The sequence below is a fragment of the Puntigrus tetrazona genome, unplaced genomic scaffold (assembly GCF_018831695.1).
Source record: "Puntigrus tetrazona isolate hp1 unplaced genomic scaffold, ASM1883169v1 S000000645, whole genome shotgun sequence".
Classification (NCBI taxonomy): domain Eukaryota; kingdom Metazoa; phylum Chordata; class Actinopteri; order Cypriniformes; family Cyprinidae; genus Puntigrus; species Puntigrus tetrazona.
The window spans coordinates 23,324-42,694 of record NW_025048266.1 but is presented as its reverse complement, the minus strand read 5'-3'; the positions used below and the strand labels follow the sequence as shown (position 1 = coordinate 42,694).

Here is a 19,371-nt window from a genome sequence, read left to right as displayed (position 1 = left end):
CTGATTTCTTTAATGTAAGTCTATTCTGACTTCAAGTAGAGCGCTTGGCAGGTCTTCTGCATGAGGTGGATGGTAGCAGATCTCCCTGATCAAGCCGCTTTTCTGCCGCTTCCTCTACCTGTTAGTGCAGATCACTTTGGCTTTAGAAACGGCCAACTCAGAAGGTAGGGGTGCTATCTAGCCAGGCAGCTCTTGACTCAGATGTCTGGGTTTGGTTTGGCAGCGTTCCTGGTCGCGGGTCACCAGAGACACGTCTCCCAACCTCCTGAACAACAGCACTCCTGGATCTGGAGCGGCCTGGAAGATGGAGACATTTCATCCATACAATAACTAAAGGTCCTATTAGTAATAACCAGATGTCACATACCTGTAACACAAATAATGAAACAACTGAAGTATCAAAACCTCACCATAATCTTTTTCAGCCATGCCAGGCCATTTAAACCAAACCAACTCCAATAAATGAAAATACAAAGCAAGGAAAAATAAATAAAATAGCAACAAACTAAATCAATTAGCGAAAAAAGAAATAATAAATGTATACTGTCATCGGAAAAACAACGAACAAGACAGAAAAACCTTCCGACTTTAAGCTTCAAAATTAGGAGAGGAACAGTTAAATAAGTATTCTCAGGATAAATATCTGCAAAAGTCTCTTTGAGGTCGCCTCATCTCTCATAAGACATTTATATTCAGAAAGAACTAATTTAAGGTGCACTCAGCCGCTATAGTAACTAAAATCGAATCAAACAGACGCCGCGTGCGTGAGCGCGCATACGTTGAAAACAGAAAACAAAAAAACCCTTTCTTATATTTTTAACTATTTATTTAAATTTGTAGTGAGATTTATATAAACATTGCAAAGTTTTTCCTATGTGATTTTATATTGAACACACATTGAAAAATATAATTAATATTGATTTTCTTTATACACAAGCATCCTTACAGTTTAATGTTAATTGGTGTAGCTATTATTTAATTATCTGCACTTTTATTAGAGTTGTAGTTGTAGTTGTGTAATTCATATTATATTTATTTGACAGGTATTCTCATTTAATCAATTTCATAAATTAATTTAAAATCCCAATTACGGATTAATCTACATATGCTGTTGAAACGGAACAAGCAATGTAATAACTATTAGATATTAATTGAATCACACATATAATTTTCATTTGAAGTGATTAAGTATTTTATTAAAAATTACTTTACTCGGTTTAACATTGTCGCTTATATATTTGTTTTGTACGCTATTCCAGATCACGTGACTCGACCGCTTCCTCTTAAGCTAGGTCCATAAAAATATGAATATAAAATACTTGGAGGTAGGAAGCGTTGCAAATAATAGCTTAAATATTTGTTTTTAATCTCAAAACTCATTTCAAATAATATTTATCATGTCTACACTTACTCATATTGATATCAACGAATTCATATTTTCAGTTAAGGAATAGAGATTATTCTGCTATATAAAATTGATCGTGTATGAAGATAATTTTTGACAATGATGTGAAGAAAAGGCTGTTTTAATTTAGCCAGAGCTCATAATAAAACAATATAAATATACGGATAATAATAATAATAATAATAATAATAATAATAATAATTACATAATAAATAACATCAATAAAAAATCTGAACAAACATAAACCATCCCAATCATGGATTAAGATATTTGATGCTAATCTAGGTCTATTGTGAATAAAACGGACGTACGCACGCGACGTCGTCATAGTTAGCAACAGTGTAACGATATGAATTCAGCTGAAAATATAAACACTGTCTGTTTTGAGAGACGAGACGAGACGACTTCAAAGACTTTTGAGAGTATTTTCTGCGCAAAACTGGGATTTTTGACTTTGGAAGATTTCTATACGCAGAGAGTTCAGATTATTTCTGAGAACACTTTTATTATATTATATTTTTTTCATTTGGAAGAAGTTCGAGGCGTATCAATTGTTTCTACTTCAGAGGAGTATTTCTGAGGACAGTATTTATTTACTTGTTCGTTCATTCATTTCATTAGTTTGGTCAGTTATTTTATTTAATTTTAATTTTAATTTTAATTTTATTTTGATTTATTGGAGTTTGGTTTGGTTTAAATGGCTCACATGGCTGAAAAAGACGCGGTAAGTGTTTTATATTTCAGTTGTTTATTATTTGTGTTATTGGTATGTGATATCTGGTTATTATAATAGGACCTTTTAGTTATTGTATGGATGAAATGCTCCATCTTCAGGCCAGCTCCAGATCCAGGAGAGTGCTGCTGTTCAGGAGGTTGGGAGACGTGTCTCTGGTGACCACGACCAGGAACCGCTGCCAAACCAAACCCAGACTCCGAGTCAAGAGCTGCCTGGCTATATAGCTCCTCTACCTTCTCAGTTGGCCGTTTCTGTGTCAGCGGATCAGACTAACAGGAAGAGGAAGTGGCAGAGCGGCAGTCAGGAGATCAGCGTCCATCCACCTCATGCAGAAGACCTGCCAAGCGCTCGCAGAGGTCAGAATAGACTTACATTAAAGAAATCAGGCTCAGATTATGAGAAAGACTTGTTACTGAACAGTTTTAGATACTACAACGTGTTTTCTCGCGAGCAGAGATTTCTAGTGATCTTATGTTACAGAAACATATGTGAAGGGTCATTGCTGGGAAGAGGTGGATTCGGCTCTGTGTTTGCTGGGACACGTAAGATCTGATGGACTGCCAGTAAGACATTTCCTTCTGTTATTCATTCAAGAAGCCTAAGAATTGAGATCAGTATATATTTATACAGGAAGCTTGTTCTGTCTACAGGTTGCCATCAAATATGTCTCTAAAGTCACGCCGCAGAGGAGACTGGAAAGTTGTGAGTAAATCTGTTCTGTTTCTCATTGGTTTGAACACATCTGGATATAACGCAGCATTTGTCCCTGCAGGAAGGACATGGCGGCTGCCGCTGGAGGTGGCATTGATGACTCTGGTGGTTCCAGCTCCTGCCTGCCCCAATGTCCTGCAGCTCGTGGAGTGGTTTGACAGTCCGCTCAATACATCACTGATTCTGGGCGTCCGGTTCCTTGCCAAGATCTCCAGAGTTTCTGTGAGAGAACGGGCTACCTGGATGAGAGCCTGGCAAAAGTGCTGCTGCAGCTCATCAGCGCGTTGAAACACTGCGAGAGCCGCGGAGTCCCCTGCACCGGGACGTCCAAGCCCCAGAACCTGCTGATTTCCGCGGACTCACATGAAGTCAAGCTGCTGGACTTTGGCTGTGGAGACCTAGTAAAGGACTCGCCCTACAGATGGTTTCAGGTAGTTTTATCGTTACAGCAGGAAAGATCTCTCTCTACATCACTCTGTGGATGTGTTTGTGCGTAGATGATGATCAAACAAGAGAAACCGTTGAAAGATATTTTGGACTGGAGTCTTTCTGTTGTTGCTGTGTCTCTCAGGCACTCTTCAGTACGCCCCTCCTGAATGGTTCGGTCAGCGTCGCTATCATGCAGGACCGGCTACTGTTTGGTCAGTCGGGGTGACTCTCTATAAAATCCTGTGCGGGTGGTTGCCCTTCAGAGTCACACGGAGAGTCACCTCCAAAAGCATACTGCGCTTCCCTCGAAAGCTGTCTACAGGCAAGAGACACAAATCCTGTGACGTTTGTTGTTTTGTGTTGCTGAACACAAGTGCTGTGTTGTGTAACAGAGTGCCGTCAGTTGATCAGCGCGTGTCTCAGTGCAGCGAGCGGCAGATCGCCCACTTTAGATGACATTGAGCTCCACCCCTGGTTAAACTGAACAGGTGGACAATGACTTTACAGAAATCACAATCACTGCAGTCTTTGGTTGGGTTGTATGGTCAGGATCAGTCTAGATAAATGGCTTGAATGATTTGTACTGACAGAAACTGTAGAGAACAGCTTCCTCTGGGCACCAAAGAAAGAGGAGAAGAAACATCAGCTTTCTCTCCTCTTCTTCAGTCTGTGAGGAGCTCTGTGTAGATGCTGGAGGAGCTGAAACATGCAGCGCCAGCTGAAACCCGAGCTCTGATATAATTGTATATATGTATATTAATTGTGTAAATAAATAATTTGATTTTGTTTTGTATTTAAAGCAGCATAATGTGCTTTACAATTAGGTCAGGAAAAGCACCCAGAAATTAGAAAAATTATAAAGAAAAAACAAAAGGTCAAATCTATCCAGTATGTGTTGACAGATGCACAGAATGCATATCACTAAAATATTTTGTAAAACAAAATAAGTATTAACTAAAATAAATAAAATTATATTTTTGAGTACTACTGTACTGTAGTGACTACTACTTGTGTTGGACCACTCCAACCTCGTATAATTCAGTTGTTTTGTAGGCCCCTATTGTAATATGTAAGAAATATCACCAGCTTCATGAGTACTTGTAACGTTTAATGAAGTGAAATTTACTACAAATATTAATATTCAAAATATAATACTATTTATATAATTATCTTTTTTTTAAGCTGTCTACAGTAGTTAAACAAGATTTCGGCAATAGTCTTTTTGTGAATATTTTATTTGCTCATGTCATTAGATACAAATATCGAATATCGTGACCACTACTTGTGTTGGACCACTCCAACCTCGTATAATTCAATTATTTTGTAGGCCCTTATTGTACAAGATGGCAGTCAGAAAATGTTTGTTGTTTGTTTGTTTTTTGGTCAAACTTGAGTTCTGCTGTGGTTGTAGAATTTAGTTCCATCCCTGATTAAATACATACGAACCGGTTAATCACGTTCTTCAGGATTAGCAGAACATTAAACTCAATTAACAATATATAGTTTTTGTTACTGTCTTCCAGGCTGAATGTCGCACCATCTCAAAATCATGGCTGATTGCATAGCTTACAAATATTCAGGACATTCAAAATGTTTTATTAACTAGAACTTACTTAAGCTGCTTTTTCCCCAACAAGTCAATCCTACTGAACCCTGCATTGGTATCCTCCCCATGAACCATAAGCTGTCTACCGCCTCCTTTGGAAGTGAGAGAAAACACAAACATTAAAGGAAAACTCAATAGCCAAAAGCCAAGAGAGAGAATAGAGAAAATAGCTATTCAAAAGTGTAAAATTATCACAGTATTGTAAAGACTCTTGTTTAGAGAAACCCAAAATAATATACATGAATATACATCCCCTCCGTAAACGATATGCATGGACTGCATTTCATGAAATAAAAGGTTTTAAGACAAAATAGTTTCATTGTTGTTTTTATTATTATTATTTTTATTTAGGCAGAGGTTTTGTATTGTACTTCCAGGAATGCAGAGAAATATCATCAGCTTCATGAGTACTTGTAACGTTTAATGAAGTGGTGAAATTGTATTACAAATATTAATATTCAAAATATAATATTATTTACATAATTATCTCTCTTTTTTAGCTGTGTACAGTAGTTAAACAAGATTTCGGCAATAGTCTTTTGTGAATATTTTATTTGCTCATATCATTAGATACAAACATCGAATAATACAAATGGCAACCAGGCAACCAGACTCCATGCAAGATTCTTTGCTGTTCCGTTCTCTTATGATGTCACATTCAGAATTCTCTTATGGAATGTTGGAGCATGTAAAAGTGTCAAACTCCAATATTACTTTTGTGGGTAGTTTGGAGAGACAGCAGTGTGTTAGTGCCATCATGGGTCAGCAAAACTCTTGTTTAAAGAAAGCGGTAGAGAGTGAGTGTGTGTACAACTCCCATCTAAGTACACCACTTCAGTCCAACATGCCAAATCCTCATCAGCGTGCTGGTACTGCTGAGGAAGATGGAGGAGATAGGGTGATGAGTGAGAAGAAGAAGGTGATGAGGAAAAAAATGGAGGTTTTGGAAGAGGTTGGCCTGTTTCACTTCTCTCGCCCAAGAGCTGGGAAGAGTGAGAAAGCTCAGGATGAGAAAGTGGAGCAAAGCGAGAAGCTGGAGCAGGCTGGATCTTCTAGGTGCTCTGATGGTAAATCACATCAACGTCACCTAAATGTGCATAGAATCGGAGCTCTGTGAATCAAAAAGTGTCTTAATGCTGCTCTTATGATTTATTCAAGTATTGTTTTTTATGCGATCGTTCAGTCTTTTGTCATTTCCGATCCTCTCTTTAGATCAGATTTTCTGCAGAACATCACATGTGATGTTCATCAGAAGCTCCGAGCTCTAAAGTCCTCCCCTCTTCTGAAGAGCAGCCGAGGAAGGAGCATCTTCAGGAGGAGTGTGTGGAAGATAATCTGTCCGAAGGAGAGATTAAGTCCCCGTTGACAGAACAACAGGACAGTGAAGTGGCCACGAGCAGTGAGAGTGGGTTTATTGCCATAACCCAAAACATACACACATATTTTATGGCTGCTTGATATATAACGCATGAGACATGAACATTCAGGCTGTTTACGTTTCGCAGAGATCAATACAAATATTCCATACGGTTTCTCCATTAACATTTAAAAACTACTCATACATGAGAATGTGAAAAAAATGTTAATGTTTCTTTATAGATATCTACTTGAACTACAGCATCGATGCTAAACTGGGTGAAGGAGGATTCGTGCTGTTTACAAGGGAGTGCGATGCAAGGATGGCTTTCGGTAATTTTTAAAAACATATACCCGATAAATTATTCTTTCGCTTTGTGTACATAGTGTACAACTAATCATTTGTTTTGTTGATCAGGTGGCACTGAAATTTGTCAAAAACAGAAAACATGAAATATATCAACATTGTAAGTAGACTGCACTCTCTCTGTTATCTCTCACAGTCTCTGTTTTAATCATAGACAGGCAAATCATTTCTGTATTTAAAAACTGTCTTTCCGCTAGCCTGATCACGCCGAACCTGTTTCCCTGGAAATCGGCCTGACCGCCCTTGCCAATAAGGGTCCCAGCTCACCCCACATCATTGAGCTGCTGGACTGGCAGGAGTTTCCAGACCATTATGTTATGGTCTTGCAGTGCCCCTCGCCCTGTGAGAATCTCTTTGACTACTTGGAGCGCTGTGGAGGCATCTTAGACGAAAACTTTGCACGCACGTGATGCAGCAGGTCGCCGAGGCTGCTGACAAATGCTGCAGCCGCGGAGTTCTTCATAGAGACATCAAACTGGAGAACTTGTTAGTTAACACAGACAACCTGGACGTGACTCTGATTGATTTCGGCTGCGGGGACCTGCTGCATGAAATGCCGTGTACAGCACCTTTAGTGGTATGTATTATCAGGGTGCCTGAGATTTTCTGCAGTATTTTTAACTTTCGTGAGTGGTCAGACCAACTTGTCATGTTGCACATGCTAACGGTGAAGAGAAAACATGCCCCTGCCGTATAAACGTACAAATGTCTTTCCTCCAGGTACAGAGGAATACTGCCCCCCTGAATATTCAGAGACGGGCAAGTACAACGGACGGCCAGCAACAGTGTTTTCACTGGGGGTAGTTTTGTACACTTTGGTCTGCGGCTATTATCCAGACCACACCGATCTGGACAAGATCAAGAACTGGCTGTGGTATCTGCCCAGCTTGTCAAAAGGTCAGACCTTCGCAAACAAAGCCAACAGTAATTCTATATCGCAGAAAAGCACGAAAAAGTGCCATCTGAGCCAAGTGTCCGCTCTTCCTCTAGATTATTTTTGCAAAGCAGGTGAGTTGTTGTAAAGGAAGTTTAAGATAGCAGTCAAACGTCTCTCTCTTCTTTCTGAACAGAATGCAGCCATTTGATCAACGCCTGCCTGCATCCCAACCCCCCGAGGAGAGAATGCCTCTTGACAGACTCCTACTCCACGACTGGTTTAACGTATCTATATATGATCAACATACATCATTGAGATAACTCAAATTGCTTTTACTCTTTGTTAGTTGTTTCGTTTGCTGTCTAATGATCAATAAACCTGATTTTTTTTTTTTTGTTTTGTCGTAGGTCATCCCAAAAAGTCGTGGAGACAAGAGCACCCTGCTACGGCCACACAGGAAGTGCCCTGCAGTCAGCGTGAGTGTCTGGTGGGCTGACACGAGTGGCCCATCCATCCGTCCGGTCTTTGCGTCTTGCGGGAGACCGGCAAGCTCTGGTAGCGTCTGGCCAGGGCTTGACACCCAAAAAAATGTTAATAAACAAAAAAATAAAATACTCTGTGTGTGAAGATTTGTTATTCCTCGTCATAAAAATATATGTCTTATTTGCCATTTGACACAACCCCTCTTCCGACCTGTAGTGACCACTACTTGTGTTGGACCACTCCAACCTCGTATAATTCAATTGTTTTGTAGGCCCCTATTGTAATATGTAAGAAATATCACCAGCTTCATGAGTACTTGTAACGTTTAATGAAGTGAAATTTTACTACAAATATTAATATTCAAAATATAATACTATTTATATAATTATCTTTTTTTAAGCTGTCTACAGTAGTTAAACAAGATTTCGGCAATAGTCTTTTGTGAATATTTTATTTGCTCATGTCATTAGATACAAATATCGAATATCGTGACTACTACTTGTGTTGGACCACTCCAACCTCGTATAATTCAATTATTTTGTAGGCCCTTATTGTACAAGATGGCAGTCAGAAAATGTTTGTTGTTTGTTTGTTTTTTGGTCAAACTTGAGTTCTGCTGTGGTTGTAGAATTTAGTTCCATCCCTGATTAAATACATACGAACCGGTTAATCACGTTCTTCAGGATTAGCAGAACATTAAACTCAATTAACAATATATAGTTTTTGTTACTGTCTTCCAGGCTGAATGTCGCACCATCTCAAAATCATGGCTGATTGCATAGCTTACAAATATTCAGGACATTCAAAATGTTTTATTAACTAGAACTTACTTAAGCTGCTTTTTCCCCAACAAGTCAATCCTACTGGACCCCTGCATTGGTATCCTCCCCATGAACCATAAGCTGTCTACTGCCCTCCTTTGGAAGTGAGAGAAAACACAAACATTAAAGGGAAAACTCGAATAGCCAAAAGCCAAGAGAGAGAATAGAGAAAATAGCTATTCAAAAGTGTAAAATTATCACAGTATTGTAAAGACTCTTGTTTAGAGAAACCCAAAATAATATACATGAATATACATCCCCTCCGTAAACGATATGCATGGACTGCATTTCATGAAATAAAAGGTTTTAAGACAAAATAGTTTCATTGTTGTTTTATTATTATTATTTTTATTTAAGCAGAGGCTTTGTATTGTACTTCCAGGAATGCAGAGAAATATCATCAGCTTCATGAGTACTTGTAACGTTTAATGAAGTGGTGAAATTGTATTACAAATATTAATATTCAAAATATAATATTATTTACATTATTATCTCTTTTTTAGCTGTGTACAGTAGTTAAACAAGATTTCGCAATAGTCTTTTGTGAATATTTTATTTGCTCATATCATTAGATACAAACATCGAATAATACAAATGGCAACCAGGCAACCAGACTCCATGCAAGATTCTTTGCTGTTCCGTTCTCTTATGATGTCACATTCAGAATTCTCTTATGGAATGTTGGAGCATGTAAAAGTGTCAAACTCAATATTACTTTTGTGGGTAGTTTGGAGAGACAGCAGTGTGTTAGTGCCATCATGGGTCAGCAAAACTCTTGTTTAAAGAAAGCGGTAGAGAGTGAGTGTGTGTACAACTCCCATCTAAGTACACCACTTCAGTCCAACATGCCAAATCCTCATCAGCGTGCTGGTACTGTTGAGGAAGATGGAGGAGATAGGGTGATGAGTGAGAAGAAGAAGGTGATGAGGGAAAAAAAATGGAGGTTTTGGAAGAGGTTGGCCTGTTTCCACTTCTCTCGCCCAAGAGCTGGGAAGAGTGAGAAAGCTCAGGATGAGAAAGTGGAGCAAAGCGAGAAGCTGGAGCAGGCTGGATCTTCTAGGTGCTCTGATGGTAAATCACATCAACGCTCACCTAAATGTGCATAGAATCGGAGCTCTGTGAATCAAAAAGTGTCTTAATGCTGCTCTTATGATTTATTCAAGTATTGTTTTTGCGATCGTTCAGTCTTTTGTCATTTCCGATCCTCTCTTTAGATCAGATTTCTCTGCAGAACATCACATGTGATGTTCATCAGAAACTCCGAGCTCTAAAGTCCTCCCCTCTTCTGAAGAGCAGCCGAGGAAGGAGCATCTTCAGGAGGAGTGTGTGGAAGATAATCTGTCCGAAGGAGAGATTAAGTCCCGTTGACAGAACAACAGGACAGTGAAGTGGCCACGAGCAGTGAGAGTGGGTTTATTGCCATAACCCAAAACATACACACATATTTTATGGCTGCTTGATATATAACGCGAGACATGAACATTCAGGCTGTTTACGCTTCGCAGAGATCAATACAAATATTCCATACGGTTTCTCCATTAACATTTAAAAAAACTACTCATACATGAGAATGTGAAAAAATGTTAATGTTTCTTTATAGATATCTACTTGAACTACAGCATCGGTGCTAAACTGGGTGAAGGAGGATTCGATGCTGTTTACAAGGAGTGCGATGCAAGGATGGCTTTCCGGTAATTTTTAAAAACATATACCCGATAAATTATTCTTTCGTTTTGTGTACATAGTGTACAACTAATCATTTGTTTTGTTGATCAGGTGGCACTGAAATTTGTCAAAAAAACAGAAAACATGAAATATATCAACATTGTAAGTAGACTGCACTCTCTCTGTTATCTCCTCACAGTCTCTGTTTTAATCATAGACAGGCAAATCATTTCTGTATTTAAAACTGTCTTTCCGCTTAGCCTGATCACGCCGAACCTGTTCCCTGGAAATCGGCCTGACCGTCCTTGCCAATAAGGGTCCCAGCTCACCCCACATCATTGAGCTGCTGGACTGGCAGGAGTTTCCAGACCATTATGTTATGGTCTTGCAGTGCCCCTCGCCCTGTGAGAATCTCTTTGACTACTTGGAGCGCTGTGGAGGCATCTTAGACGAAAAACTTTGCACGGCACGTGATGCAGCAGGTCGTCGAGGCTGCTGACAAATGCTGCAGCCGCGAGTTCTTCATAGAGACATCAAACTGGAGAACTTGTTAGTTAACACAGACAACCTGGACGTGACTCTGATTGATTTCGGCTGCGGGACCTGCTGCATGAAATGCCGTACAGCACCTTTAGTGGTATGTATTATCAGGGTGCCTGAGATTTTCTGCAGTATTTTTAACTTTCGTGAGTGGTCAGACCAACTTGTCATGTTGCACATGCTAACGGTGAAGAAAACATGCCCTGCCGTATAAACGTGCAAATGTCTTTCCTCCAGGTACAGAGGAATACTGCCCCTGAATATTCAGAGACGGGCAAGTACAACGGACGACCAGCAACAGTGTTTTCACTGGGGGTAGTTTTGTACACTTTGGTCTGCGGCTATTATCCAGACCACACCGATCTGGACAAGATCAAGAACTGGCTGTGGTATCTGCCCAGCTTGTCAAAAGGTCAGACCTTCGCAAACAAAGCCAACAGTAATTCTATATCGCAGAAAAGCACGAAAAAAGTGCCATCTGAGCCAAGTGTCCGTCTTCCTCTAGATTATTTTTGCAAGCAGGTGAGTTGTTGTAAAGGAAGTTTAAGATAGCAGTCAAACGTCTCTCTTCTCTTTCTGAACAGAATGCAGCCATTTGATCAACGCCTGCCTGCATCCCAACCCCGAGGAGAGAATGCCTCTTGACAGACTCTACTCACGACTGGTTTAACGTGACCTATATATGATCAACATACATCATTGAGATAACTCAAATTGCTTTTACTCTTTGTTAGTTGTTTCGTTTGCTGTCTAATGATCAATAAACCTGATTTTTTTTTTTTTCTGTTTTGTCGTAGGTCATCCCAAAAGTCGTGGAGACAAGAGCACCCTGCTACGGCCACACAGGAAGTGCCCTGCAGTCAGCGTAGTGTCTGGTGGCTGACACGAGTGGCCCATCCATCCGTCCGGGTCTTTGCGTCTTGCGAGACCGGCAAGCTCTGGTAGCGTCTGGCGCCAGGGCTTGACACCCAAAAAAAAATGTTAATAAACAAAAAAATAAAATACTCTGTGTGTGAAGATTTGTTATTCCTCGTCATAAAAATATGTGTCTTATTTGCCATTTGACACAACCCCTCTTCCGACCTGTAGTGACCACTACTTGTGTTGGACCACTCCAACCTCGTATAATTCAATTGTTTTGTAGGCCCCTATTGTAATATGTAAGAAATATCACCAGCTTCATGAGTACTTGTAACGTTTAATGAAGTGAAATTTTACTACAAATATTAATATTCAAAATATAATACTATTTATATAATTATCTTTTTTTAAGCTGTCTACAGTAGTTAAACAAGATTTCGGCAATAGTCTTTTTGTGAATATTTTATTTGCTCATGTCATTAGATACAAATATCGAATATCGTGACCACTACTTGTGTTGGACCACTCCAACCTCGTATAATTCAATTATTTTGTAGGCCCTTATTGTACAAGATGGCAGTCAGAAAATGTTTGTTGTTTGTTTGTTTTTGGTCAAACTTGAGTTCTGCTGTGGTTGTAGAATTTAGTTCCATCCCTGATTAAATACATACGAACCGGTTAATCACGTTCTTCAGGATTAGCAGAACATTAAACTCAATTAACAATATATAGTTTTTGTTACTGTCTTCCAGGCTGAATGTCGCACCATCTCAAAATCATGGCTGATTGCATAGCTTACAAATATTCAGGACATTCAAAATGTTTTATTAACTAGAACTTACTTAAGCTGCTTTTTTCCCCAACAAGTCAATCCTACTGGACCCCTGCATTGGTATCCTCCCATGAACCATAAGCTGTCTACCGCCCTCCTTTGAAGTGAGAGAAAACACAAACATTAAAGGGAAAACTCGAATAGCCAAAGCCAAGAGAGAGAATAGAGAAAATAGCTATTCAAAAGTGTAAAATTATCACAGTATTGTAAAGACTCTTGTTTAGAGAAACCCAAAATAATATACATGAATATACATCCCCTCGTAAAACGATATGCATGGACTGCATTTCATGAAATAAAAGGTTTTAAGACAAAATAGTTTCATTGTTGTTTTTATTATTATTATTTTTATTTAAGCAGAGGCTTTGTATTGTACTTCCAGGAATGCAGAGAAATATCATCAGCTTCATGAGTACTTGTAACGTTTAATGAAGTGGTGAAATTGTATTACAAATATTAATATTCAAAATATAATATTATTTACATAATTATCTCTCTTTTTTAGCTGTGTACAGTAGTTAAACAAGATTTCGGCAATAGTCTTTTTGTGAATATTTTATTTGCTCATATCATTAGATACAAACATCGAATAATACAAATGGCAACCAGGCAACCAGACTCCATGCAAGATTCTTTGCTGTTCCGTTCTCTTATGATGTCACATTCAGAATTCTCTTATGGAATGTTGGAGCATGTAAAGTGTCAAACTCAATATTACTTTTGTGGGTAGTTTGGAGAGACAGCAGTGTGTTAGTGCCATCATGGGTCAGCAAAACTCTTGTTTAAAGAAAGCGGTAGAGAGTGAGTGTGTGTACAACTCCCATCTAAGTACACCACTTCAGTCCAACATGCCAAATCCTCATCAGCGTGCTGGTACTGTTGAGGAAGATGGAGGAGATAGGGTGATGAGTGAGAAGAAGAAGGTGATGAGGAAAAAAAAAAATGGAGGTTTTGGAAGAGGTTGGCCTGTTTCCACTTCTCTCGCCCAAGAGCTGGGAAGAGTGAAAAGCTCAGGATGAGAAAGTGGAGCAAAGCGAGAAGCTGGAGCAGGCTGGATCTTCTAGGTGCTCTGATGGTAAATCACATCAACGTCACCTAAATGTGCATAGAATCGAGCTCTGTGAATCAAAAAGTGTCTTAATGCTGCTCTTATGATTTATTCAAGTATTGTTTTTGCGATCGTTCAGTCTTTTGTCATTTCCGATCCTCTCTTTAGATCAGATTTCTCTGCAGAACATCACATGTGATGTTCATCAGGAAGCTCCGAGCTCTAAAGTCCTCCCCTCTTCTGAAGAGCAGCCGAGGAAGGAGCATCTTCAGGAGGAGTGTGTGAAAGATAATCTGTCCGAAGGAGAGATTAAGTCCCCGTTGACAGAACAACAGGACAGTGAAGTGGCCACGAGCAGTGAGAGGGGTTTATTGCCATAACCCAAAACATACACACATATTTTATGGCTGCTTGATATATAACGCAGACATGAACATTCAGGCTGTTTACGTTTCGCAGAGATCAATACAAATATTCCATACGGTTTCTCCATTAACATTTAAAAAACTACTCATACATGAGAATGTGAAAAAATGTTAATGTTTCTTTATAGATATCTACTTGAACTACAGCATCGGTGCTAAACTGGGTGAAGGAGGATTGAAAGCTGTTTACAAGGGAGTCGCGATGCAAGGATGGCTTTCCGGTAATTTTTAAAAACATATACCCGATAAATTATTCTTTTTCGTTTTGTGTACATAGTGTACAACTAATCATTTGTTTTGTTGATCAGGTGGCACTGAAATTTGTCAAAAAACAGAAAACATGAAATATATCAACATTGTAAGTAGACTGCACTCTCTCTGTTATCTCCTCACAGTCTCTGTTTTAATCATAGACAGGCAAATCATTTCTGTATTTAAAAACTGTCTTTCCGCTAGCCTGATCACGCCGAACCTGTTCCTCTGGAAATCGGCCTGACCGTCCTTGCCAATAAGGGTCCCAGCTCACCGCACATTTCATTGAGCTGCTGGACTGGCAGGAGTTTCAGACCATTATGTTATGGTCTTGCAGTGCCCCTCGCCCTGTGAGAATCTCTTTGACTACTTGGAGCGCTGTGGAGGCATCTTAGACGAAAACTTTGCACGGCACGTGATGCAGCAGGTCGTCGAGGCTGCTGACAAATGCTGCAGCCGCGGAGTTCTTCATAGAGACATCAAACTGGAGAACTTGTTAGTTAACACAGACAACCTGGACGTGACTCTGATTGATTTCGGCTCACGGGGACCTGCTGCATGAAATGCCGTACAGCACCTTTAGTGGTATGTATTATCAGGGTGCCTGAGATTTTCTGCAGTATTTTTAACTTTCGTGAGTGGTCAGACCAACTTGTCATGTTGCACATGCTAACGGTGAAGAGAAAACATGCCCTGCCGGTATAAACGTACAAATGTCTTTCCTCCAGGTACAGAGGAATACTGCCCCCCTGAATATTCAGAGACGGGCAAGTACAACGGACGACCAGCAACAGTGTTTTCACTGGGGGTAGTTTTGTACACTTTGGTCTGCGGCTATTATCCAGACCACACCGATCTGGACAAGATCAAGAACTGGCTGTGGTATCTGCCCAGCTTGTCAAAAGGTCAGACCTTCGCAAACAAAGCCAACAGTAATTCTATATCGCAGAAAAGCACGAAAAAGTGCCATCTGAGCCAAGTGTCCGTCTTCCTCTAGATTATTTTTGCAAGCAGGTGAGTTGTTGTAAAGGAAGTTTAAGATAGCAGTCAAACGCCTCTCTCTTCTTTCTGAACAGAATGCAGCCATTTGATCAACGCCTGCCTGCATCCCAACCCCGAGGAGAGAATGCCTCTTGACAGACTCCTACTCCACGACTGGTTTAACGTTACCTATATATGATCAACATACATCATTGAGATAACTCAAATTGCTTTTACTCTTTGTTAGTTGTTTCGTTTGCTGTCTAATGATCAATAAACCTGATTTTTTTTCTGTTTTTGTCGTGAGGTCATCCCAAAAGTCGTGGAGACAAGAGCACCTGCTACGGCCACACAGGAAGTGCCCTGCAGTCAGCGTAGTGTCTGGTGGGCTGACACGAGTGGCCCATCCATCCGTCCGGTCTTTGCGTCTTGCGAGACCGGCAAGCTCTGGTAGCGTCTGGCGCCAGGGCTTGACACCCAAAAAAATGTTAATAAACAAAAAAATAAAATACTCTGTGTGTGAAGATTTGTTATTCCTCGTCATAAAAATATGTGTCTTATTTGCCATTTGACACAACCCCTCTTCCGACCTGTAGTGACCACTACTTGTGTTGGACCACTCCAACCTCGTATAATTCAATTGTTTTGTAGGCCCCTATTGTAATATGTAAGAAATATCACCAGCTTCATGAGTACTTGTAACGTTTAATGAAGTGAAATTTTACTACAAATATTAATATTCAAAATATAATACTATTTATATAATTATCTTTTTTAAGCTGTCTACAGTAGTTAAACAAGATTTCGGCAATAGTCTTTTTGTGAATATTTTATTTGCTCATGTCATTAGATACAAATATCGAATATCGTGACCACTACTTGTGTTGGACCACTCCAACCTCGTATAATTCAATTATTTTGTAGGCCCTTATTGTACAAGATGGCAGTCAGAAAATGTTTGTTGTTTGTTTGTTTTTGGTCAAACTTGAGTTCTGCTGTGGTTGTAGAATTTAGTTCCATCCCTGATTAAATACATACGAACCGGTTAATCACGTTCTTCAGGATTAGCAGAACATTAAACTCAATTAACAATATATAGTTTTTGTTACTGTCTTCCAGGCTGAATGTCGCACCATCTCAAAATCATGGCTGATTGCATAGCTTACAAATATTCAGGACATTCAAAATGGTTTATTAACTAGAACTTACTTAAGCTGCTTTTTCCCCAACAAGTCAATCCTACTGGACCCCTGCATTGGTATCCTCCCCATGAACCATAAGCTGTCTACCGCCCTCCTTTGGAAGTGAGAGAAAACACAAACATTAAAGGGAAAACTCGAATAGCCAAAAGCCAAGAGAGAGAATAGAGAAAATAGCTATTCAAAAGTGTAAAATTATCACAGTATTGTAAAGACTCTTGTTTAGAGAAACCCAAAATAATATACATGAATATACATCTCCTCCGTAAACGATATGCATGGACTGCATTTCATGAAATAAAAGGTTTTAAGACAAAATAGTTTCATTGTTGTTTTTATTATTATTATTTTTATTTAAGCAGAGGCTTTGTATTGTACTTCCAGGAATGCAGAGAAATATCATCAGCTTCATGAGTACTTGTAACGTTTAATGAAGTGGTGAAATTGTATTACAAATATTAATATTCAAAATATAATATTATTTACATAATTATCTCTCTTTTTTTAGCTGTGTACAGTAGTTAAACAAGATTTCGGCAATAGTCTTTTTGTGAATATTTTATTTGCTCATATCATTAGATACAAACATCGAATAATACAAATGGCAACCAGGCAACCAGACTCCATGCAAGATTCTTTGCTGTTCCGCTTTCTCTTATGATGTCACATTCAGAATTCTCTTATGGAATGTTGGAGCATGTAAAAGTGTCAAACTCAATATTACTTTTGTGGGTAGTTTGGAGAGACAGCAGTGTGTTAGTGCCATCATGGGTCAGCAAAACTCTTGTTTAAAGAAAGCGTAGAGAGTGAGTGTGTGTACAACTCCCATCTAAGTACACCACTTCAGTCCAACATGCCAAATCCTCATCAGCGTGCTGGTACTGTTGAGGAAGATGGAGGAGATAGGGTGATGAGTGAGAAGAAGAAGGTGATGAGGAAAAAAATGGAGGTTTTGGAAGAGGTTGGCCTGTTTCCACTTCTCTCGCCCAAGAGCTGGGAAGAGTGAGAAAGCTCAGGATGAGAAAGTGGAGCAAAGCGAGAAGCTGGAGCAGGCTGGATCTTCTAGGTGCTCTGATGGTAAATCACATCAACGTCACCTAAATGTGCATAGAATCGGAGCTCTGTGAATCAAAAAGTGTCTTAATGCTGCTCTTATGATTTATTCAAGTATTGTTTTGCGATCGTTCAGTCTTTTGTCATTTCCGATCCTCTCTTTTTAGATCAGATTTCTCTGCAGAACATCACATGTGATGTTCATCAGGAAGCTCCGAGCTCTAAAGTCCTCCCCTCTTCTGAAGAGCAGCCGAGGAAGGAGCATCTTCAGGAGGAGTGTGTGGAAGATAATCTGTCCGAAGGAGAGATTAAGTCCCCGTGACAGAACAACAGGACAGTGAAGTGGCCACGAGCAGTGAGAGTGGGTTTATTGCCATAACCCAAAACATACACACATATTTTATGGCTGCTTGATATATAACGCAGACATGAACATTCAGGCTGTTTACGTTTCGCAGAGATCAATACAAATATTCCATACGGTTTCTCCATTAACATTTAAAAAAACTACTCATACATGAGAATGTGAAAAAAATGTTAATGTTTCTTTATAGATATCTACTTGAACTACAGCATCGGTGCTAAACTGGGTGAAGGAGGATTCGGTGCTGTTTACAAGGGAGTGCGATGCAAGGATGGCTTTCCGGTAATTTTTAAAAAACATATACCCGATAAATTATTCTTTCGTTTTGTGTACATAGTGTACAACTAATCATTTGTTTTGTTGATCAGGTGGCACTGAAATTTGTCAAAAAAACAGAAAACATGAAATATATCAACATTGTAAGTAGACTGCACTCTCTCTGTTATCTCCTCACAGTCTCTGTTTTAATCATAGACAGGCAAATCATTTCTGTATTTAAAAACTGTCTTTCCGCTTAGCCTGATCACGCCAACCCGTTCCCTGGAAATCGGCCTGACCGTCCTTGCCAATAAGGGTCCCAGCTCACCGCACATCATTGAGCTGCTGGACTGGCAGGAGTTTCCAGACCATTATGTTATGGTCTTGCAGTGCCCCTCGCCCTGTGAGAATCTCTTTGACTACTTGGAGCGCTGTGGAGGCATCTTAGATCGAAAACTTTGCACGGCACGTGATGCAGCAGGTCGTCGAGGCTGCTGACAAATGCTGCAGCCGCGAGTTCTTCATAGAGACATCAAACTGGAGAACTTGTTAGTTAACACAGACAACCTGGACGTGACTCTGATTGATTTCGCTCTGCGGGGACCTGCTGCATGAAATGCCGTACAGCACCTTTAGTGGTATGTATTATCAGGGTGCCTGAGATTTTCTGCAGTATTTTTAACTTTCGTGAGTGGTCAGACCAACTTGTCATGTTGCACATGCTAACGGTGAAGAGAAAACATGCCCTGCCGGTATAAACGTACAAATGTCTTTCCTCCAGGTACAGAGGAATACTGCCCCCCTGAATATTCAGAGACGGGCAAGTACAACGGACGGCCAGCAACAGTGTTTTCACTGGGGTAGTTTTGTACACTTTGGTCTGCGGCTATTATCCAGACCACACCGATCTGGACAAGATCAAGAACTGGCTGTGGTATCTGCCCAGCTTGTCAAAAGGTCAGACCTTCGCAAACAAAGCCAACAGTAATTCTATATCGCAGAAAAGCACGAAAAAGTGCCATCTGAGCCAAGTGTCCGTCTTCCTCTAGATTATTTTTGCAAGCAGGTGAGTTGTTGTAAAGGAAGTTTAAGATAGCAGTCA

The 19,371-nt window shown here is 39.8% G+C and overlaps 1 protein-coding gene and 1 pseudogene across 1 annotated transcript; both read left to right on the top strand.

Annotated features, from left to right (window-relative positions):
• Window positions 1-2,239: 2,239 nt before the first annotated feature.
• Window positions 2,240-3,765, top strand: LOC122334800 (serine/threonine-protein kinase pim-3-like; the record flags this gene model as incomplete). Its single annotated transcript, XM_043232701.1, has 5 exons — window positions 2,240-2,497; window positions 2,914-3,012; window positions 3,060-3,283; window positions 3,435-3,603; window positions 3,674-3,765. Coding segments are annotated over 5 exons (842 nt in total), but the record flags the coding sequence as incomplete, so codon positions are not given.
• Window positions 3,766-5,809: 2,044 nt separating this feature from the next.
• On the top strand, window positions 5,810-10,955 carry LOC122334799 (annotated as a pseudogene).
• Window positions 10,956-19,371: the final 8,416 nt, after the last annotated feature.